The sequence below is a fragment of the Austrofundulus limnaeus genome, unplaced genomic scaffold, assembly GCF_001266775.1.
Source record: "Austrofundulus limnaeus strain Quisiro unplaced genomic scaffold, Austrofundulus_limnaeus-1.0 Scaffold65, whole genome shotgun sequence".
NCBI lineage: Eukaryota > Metazoa > Chordata > Actinopteri > Cyprinodontiformes > Rivulidae > Austrofundulus > Austrofundulus limnaeus.
The window spans coordinates 1915737-1923415 of NW_013952467.1; the positions used below are offsets into that span (position 1 = coordinate 1915737).

General features: G+C 40.2%; 1 protein-coding gene across 1 annotated transcript in view; it reads right to left on the minus strand.

Moving 5' to 3' along the window:
* Nucleotides 1-1347: 1347 nt before the first annotated feature.
* Nucleotides 1348-7679, minus strand: part of LOC106518746 (sterile alpha motif domain-containing protein 9-like) — a 7046-nt gene continuing 714 nt past the window's right edge. The window contains 2 exon segments of the mRNA XM_074559745.1: nt 1348-7022; nt 7168-7229. Of these exon segments, the coding sequence (XP_074415846.1) occupies nt 2404-7022; nt 7168-7171 (4623 nt within the window). The 5' untranslated portion in view covers nt 7172-7229 and the 3' untranslated portion in view covers nt 1348-2403.

The window sequence follows — 7679 nt, forward strand, 5'->3', positions numbered from 1 at the left end:
GAGAGAGAGAGAGAGAGAGAGAGAGATGTGACTATTTTAATTATTTAAGATAAAAAAGTGAAATACATTTTTTCTGTTTCTTCAGTGTTTGAAAATAAACAAGTATCTTAAGGAGAACAAAGGGTTGGATTTGTGTTATTTTATTTATCTGAATTCCCACTATACCATGCACATTTTACAACATGTAAAAGTAAATATGTAAAAAGTCTTGGATGAACTTCACAGAAGTTGACAGTTGTTGAATTACAAAGTTTTTACTGTTAAACCTGAGTAACGTGATAATTCAAGGAGTGGCATCCAACTGCAATGGATAACAAGTTTTATTTTACTCAATGAAATATTTTACATGTGTTAACAGTAGAAATGCTTACATACGTTTTTCATCTTAAAGTTATATTGTATACTTCAAATTAAAACAATTCCCTTTACCTGGGTTGCAGTTCTTTCTTGCATATTTTTTTTTATTATTCAACCGTGTTTAAAATTGTTCTTCAGCTCATACTGCATTATTAGAACACTGTYCATGATTAAGTTACAAAAAACATTTAGAAATTTATAACAAAAACAAAATGACAAGCCTGAATCATCTTACACAATAAAATCCATTCAAAAAGTTGTAAACAATGTAACAATGTAAACAGGGTACCTGCAGGTTTTAACAAGTCAAATTTAAGACTTTTTAAAGAGCTTTTTAATACCAKCTTGAATGAAATTTAAGACCAAAAATATAAGCGATTGTTCAGGGATTCTACTGTATTACAACCAAGCGCATGTGTCACTCAATAAAAAGCATTGAATATAAAGAAATTCAGTGCTCTCTGGTTAAATTATCTGTATTTTACAAGTGCAGTTATTTGGTTGGAAACAACCAATACACATAACAACTCACACCTCCGGGGGAACTTCGAGTGCTGTACCGGTCTGTCGTGGTGAAGCGGGAGCTGAGCCAGAAGGCAAAGCTCTCGGTTTACCGGTCGGTCTACGTTCCTACCCTTATCTATGGTCATGAACTTTGTGACCGAAAGAACGAGATCGCAGATACAAGCGGCTGAAATGAGTTTCCTTCGCAGGGTGTCTGGACTCTCCCTTAGAGATAGGGTGAGAAGCTCAGTCATCCGGGAGGGACTCAGAGTAGAGCCGCTGCTCCTCCACGTCGAGAGGAGCCAGTTGAGGTGGCTCGGGCATCTGGTTAGGATGCCTCCTGGACACCTCCCTGGTGAGGTGATCTGGGCATGTCCCAGGAGGCCCAGAGGAAGGCCCAGGACACGCTGGAGGGACTATGTTTCTTGGCTGGCCTGGGAACGCCTTGAGATTCCCCCAGACAAGTTGGCCCAAGTGGCTGGGGAGAGGGAAGTCTGGGTCTCTCTGCTTAGGCTGCTGCCCCCGCGACCCGATCCTGGATAAGCGGCAGAAAACGGACGGACGAACAACCACCATAAAATACATCTACCAAATACATTCATGGCATGAAACTTGTGTTTTAACCTCCAGTTTTGCCTTTATACAAAAAGAAGTCATCCAGCCAACTGTCAATAAACATGCACTTCAACCTGCAGCATCACATGATGATATACAGGATTATAGCTCATGTAGTCACACTGATTGATGATTTGGCATCCTTCTAGAAGGCAACTTGTGACATGGTCAAAGGTTTTCTAATGCTAGCGACAATCATAGTCATACTATTTATTTTTCATATTTGATCATTTATGAATTATATTTATCACAGTTTTAACGTTTAACACAAAGTTAGACTTTAGATAAAAAAAAGATCCGGGCAGGTTGAGGCTCAGGTATCTCCTCGGCTGCAGTGAACTGGTCACGTGCGAACACATACGTTTAATGCTTAGACATTTACTAATTTATTACAGAACTTTACCTTCATGCGGGGTGGGTAGTTCTGGTAGTGGGTCGGAAAAAGAAAAAGTTCTTGGAAAAGTCCGAGCAACTCTGTTTACTTCACCTGAATCTGCTCAGAAAGTAGGACCCGCCCTGCTCTGCTCTGATTGGCTAAAACTGTGACTCTGGTTCTTTTATTGGTTGAAAGCAGCATCAGTTAACCCATCACAACACAAGTTTGTTTGTTTTTTTTTTCTTTTCTCAACAGCGGCAGAGACAGCCGGGGGAGACAGAGAACTTTAATCGCTTCTTCCCGACAAAATTTAAGAACTTTGAGTAACAAATTTAAGACCAACTTGCACATTTTTTAACAAATTTAAGACTTTTTAAGGTCTTAATTTTAGATATGTAAATTTAAGACTTTTTAAGACTTTTTAAGGACCTGCGGACACCCTGGTAAAAAAAAACCCACTTAAACACTAAAGACATTCATAATCCTGATAATAATAAGGGCATTAAATCAACTCTTCATCATGTTTATGGACAGCCATATCTAAAAACATTCTACGTTTTAACAAGGATGTTGCAGGCAACAGGACCCCTGAAGGTGAAGCCCAAATAGAAGGTGATGTTTTCATTACCATGGGGCACTGAAGGCACAAAAAGAGGCCGAATACGAAATTTCTTTTTCTGTGGGCCTTCAAGGTACACCACTCCGTCCTCAGTCCACCCAGAAACACTTTTCAGCATCTTGGCGATCTCAGGACTTTTCCACGCCTTACCACTCCACCACTTCAAGCGTTTCTCAGAGACTGAGAATCCTTGTGTGATTTTGTCGAACATCCTCTTCTGAACAAATTTATCCAACCCATTTCCATTTCCCAGGTAAAAATGGGTGTAAATCCTTCTTTTCCGTTGTGGAATGTCTTTCAGCTTGGTAAAGTAGCCTTTTTCAAGGTGCTCAACTGCTGATTGCACAATCTCATATTTGCTTTCTTTCTCGTGGCTTGTGTCATGATCTTCGGGCCAAAATAGCAAGGTAAGCAAAAACAAAGCACTTGGTAAGCATTTCCTTTTATCTGATGGGAACTGACGGGAAAGAACCTGTAGATCTTTTAGAGGATCTGCTTTGTGAGCTTGTGGGGACAGGCAGTTGAGAGAAATGTGTGCTGCTATGTAATTAACAATGTCCTTTTGACCAAATTTGGCCTGTATCGGGTTGTTTGGGTAGAGAGTGAGGATGCTTTCTAGACGACGTACTCCGTCTTTTTGGTCAGCTAACTTGGAGAGGATGGATATGATGTTACCTCCACCAAGATGATAGATGATCATGCGTTTTTGAAAAGGAGTTAGTTTGGCTGGGATGGACTGACCTTTTTGGAGAAGTACAGCAGAGTCTGCTTCACTAAAGTACTTGCCATACTCAGAAGACTTTTTTGCCAACCATGTGAGAGGATGGCTGATCTTTTCTTCGTGACTTTCAGGGGTCTCTTCTTCTATTCCGACATCTGTCTGGAAGTAACTGAGGTCCTCAGAAATCCATTCCAAAGCATCTTGCATTGTTTTGTGAAGTTCTTTCAAACGGGAATGAAATGGTTCCCAAGCACTTTCAAGTCCTTCCGGAATATAATCTGTTAACAGGTACTTCATACATTCTGAGTGGCCATTGGATCTGTTTGTAAACACTTGGAGTGAGGAGATCAGTTTGAGCAGATTGCATCCGACCTCCACTTCATTAAAAAACCCTGAACTGTTAACATCTTCCATGTCAGCATCAGTTGCCCTCTCACAATCTCGAAAACACTCGAGGGCTTTCAGGGCAGTCTCCACAGCATCTGCTGTATTTTGGGGTGTCTTTGATTTATTCTCTATTGCTTTGCATTTTGCTTGGAACCATTTTCTGTAAACCTGCCCCTTTGTGTCGAGTATATACGAGTTATTAGGCAACTGTTTAGCAGCTGTCTCAGCCCAGTGTTTTGCTTCTTCAAACTTTTCATAAGTGTAATGAAGACGAGCAAGTTGTTGTGCAAAGAAAGGATCTTGGTGGAAACGCTGAAAAGCTTCCTTAAGTAACTCAATTGCATCATTTGGGCTTTTTTCATTGTCACACACATATTCAATGAGGGGAGAAAAAAAACTGTCATATTCATCTCCTTTACTTATTCTGGACCGCCTCAAGAAGAGGTGTCGCAAAAATGACAAATACTCCTCCCTTCCAAATCTGTGCTCAAAAAGCACCTCCTCGCAGAGCAAATCCATCGCCAGTCCACTTTGGGTTTGATTGGTTCCCAGAAGTTGTTGAAGAATTTCTTTTGCAACAAGTGGATGGATGATTCTGATTGATTCAATGTGTGTCTTCTCATCTCTGAGGTGCAAAAGAACAAGTTTAGCCTGATCACTGAGTGAGTTTTCAAATTTGTGTTGGCGGAACCTCTCCATGTGAATTGTTATGGCGAGCAAAGCTTCACAATGGGACTGAGAGATATAGGAGTTTTGAACATATGTGTTTAACAATGCAACATAGTGAATGAGGCGAGTGCCAACTGACTGGAGGTTAATGCCTTGAAGCAAGTGTTTCACAAAGTGCTGGACGTAATCTTCAGAGAACCCTTCACTCATTAAAACAAACGTCAGGATGAACTCAGGTGTGTATCGTTCCTCAAGAACTTGACGTTTTCCAGCAAACTTCCTCTTCTCTTGAACAGAGAGTTTGTGAGTGACGGACACATTCTGCAGCGGAGACTCCTTACATTTCTTCTCTGGATCATGAGAACGTCTGCAACTCAACAAAATGAAACAAAGAGTTCCATACTGAATTCGTTTGATGTTTATGGCTTCCTCTAGTTCATTCCTGAGATCATCAAGATATTCTTTGTCTGTGTCTTCAATAAGAAGCAGCACTGGAAGGCACTTCTGAGGATCTTTTTCTTCATATTCTCTTAGCTCCACTGCATGCTGTGCTACAACAGAAACTGGGTAAGAAGGCTTCACCACTGCACATCTCAGATCCTTTCTGTTGTTCCACAGGACTTGTCTGGCCACCGTGCTTCCACCACTTCCAGGGTGATGGTAGATGTTTATACAGTTCACTGGAGTCTGATCCACATTGTTTTTCAAACAATCATTGAGAAGATTGGATGTTTCCCGATAGGCCTCTCTTTTAATAACTTCTTCAACATACTCGTTCTCAGCAAGCCAGAGGTTCAACCATGTCACTTTCCCACCCCGGTAGAACTGGTGCTCAATGTTTTCCTTCTCCTCTTTGATGAAGTCTTTGCTTGTTTCATCACAATGATCAACTGTCAGAATTTCCAGAGAATACATTTGTTCTTCAATCTGTGTTTCAAGCAGACACGTCCCTTTCACAAAGACTGGAAGATGTTTTTGGACACATGCTTTGATAGGTTGTACATACTGCAGGGTTGCATTGATGTGACTCATTTTCATCCCAACAACACTTGAATTGTTAACCACTTCCTTCCCACATGAACCCTCTGCAAAGCTTTGCCACTTCTGGTAGTTTTTCTCAGATTCACAGATGCAGATGATGTCCTCATGTCCCTCCATATCTGTGAAAAACTCATAAAAAGTGTGCAGGAGTGGCTTTTCCACAGGTGACATAAGAAGAAAAATGACCTGAAATGTCCCTTTTGGTAAAATCTGTTTGCAGATCAGGGACACAGACTCTCGCAGGAAAGTCATTTTTGTCTTAATCCAGGTCATTTCATCAACCTGAATTTCATTTCCTTTGAAGTCAGTGCATCCATTGCAAAAGATCCAACTAGTTTGCTCAAACAGATGCAAGTGGCTTGTGAAATCTTTGACACTCATGCCAGCTGGTATCCTYTAGTTCTGCAGAAAATGCACATTTGCAGCATGGTGCTGAAGGTAGATACTGCAAAGCCCTGTTATCTTTGAGTCTGGGTCAAAGTCAAACACACAGAACACATTCATGTTGAGCAGCCAGTCAATGTTGCAGAGGTCAGTCGGTTTGAATTTGTTTGTGACCAATATGAACCACTTTTCCTTTTCAATGAACTTCTTCCCACTGGTCAGTAGCATTGTGAGCTTCCGTCCGAGGTCTTGGCACATCTCTGGAGCATAGAGAAACTGATTTTTCTCTGCTTCCTCTCTTTGAGCATCACGATCTTTGACTCTCTGGTAAAAATCTCCTAAGTCTTTGTCGATCACTGGCTCCGTTTTAGAGCCTARTCTTCGTAGGATAACTTCTTTCTCAAATTCAACTTTATTAGATGACTCTTTGAAATTTGGCAGTTTYACAGCATACACTTTATTCCTGACAATACGCAGTGAAGGCACGATGTCCACCTCCACCACATAACTCTTTTCAGTACTTCCATGATCCATGACTTCAATGAAAGTTGGTGGTCGCACACACTGGCGTACATGTTCTTTGTCAGTGGAGAAGCTTCTTTCGATGTAGTCCAAAGCATCCACATAAATGTCTTTTTCTTTTGCAGGAATCCCAATTATCTCACCGTGCACATATCCTGCATCCTCCTTGCTATCCATTACACCAAAGTGTATAGTGCCATTTGATCTGATATTCATACAGCCTGATGCAAATTTAAGAACCTCTCTGGCAAACTTTGCTTGGAGTCTAGTTCGGTCTAACGTAGCAGCTAAAGCAAAAGACTTGTATTCATGGCAAGGAGACATCAGGTTGAAGGCACCTGATTCAGGCTGGAGCACTCTGTGTTTTACATAAATGAAATCAATTCCTTCATTATCAAAAGGTCGTGGTTTGCAGTCATCTTTTGAAGAGGATGTGTATTGTTCTGGAGGAGATCTCTCCTCAGATGCATTTTGGTCTCTCACAGGAAGTTGAGGACTTTTATCTGCTGTAGAGGAACCTTGTGCTGGTCTTTGTTTATTTTTTGGCTCTGACTCAGAGTTTTTGGCATTGGTGGGCTTTTTGTTTCCCGGACATTTTTGCAGAGAGTTGAGAAGCGCATCTCTGCTGTGTATGATCAAATGAGCAGGCCCTAATTTCATACAAATCTTTGTTTTTAAAAAGTCTTCATTGAGTGTAAGAAGGGTTTGTCCATCCACTTCCTCTTCATAGAGCTTTTTCACATACTGCTCTTTCACTCCAATGGATCTAAGCCAGTCACTTACTTCCGACTCAGTCCAGTTCTGGGGTGACTGCTCAGGTGTTTCAGCTAAATGCAGAGAGGAGACAAAGATGAATAAATTTGGTTATAAGATAAATTAGAAAAACACAGAAAAGATTGATAATTCTGAAAATGCCCGATGAGACAATATGCCATTTTTTGCTACAATAAAATAAGTGCATATGAAACTTACCCATAATTTATTTTGTTCTTTTTTTATTTCATCCGTATCAGTCTTTACTTATCACTTTCCATCTGTAAAATGTATAAAGTACAGTTAATTTTAGATAAATAACATCTTGTGGACATTTTGTTTCAAACCAGTTTGACAGACAAAAAAAGCCCAACTACAAATAAAAGGGCAAGAGGTCTTAATTAGGGGTGGGAATATTTTACTTTCTCACAATTCAATTCGATTTTTATTTCTGGAGCCACGATTCGATCCAAAATCGATTTCTCATTAAAAACTCSATTGATTCACCAAATAATCTATTCCATTTGATTAATAGGAGAATACTCACTAAGTACTGTCATGATAAAAAAAAATTGCTGGACGCTAAAGCGTCTCAGAAATTATTGTGATAAATGTTAATAATGTTTGGAGACCACATTCAACTGATATAATGATACAAAAAGAAAAAAATTGTATAGGTCCTCTGGACGGGTTCTTCTCTAATGAAACGTTTCGTCTCTTCTCCAAGAGAC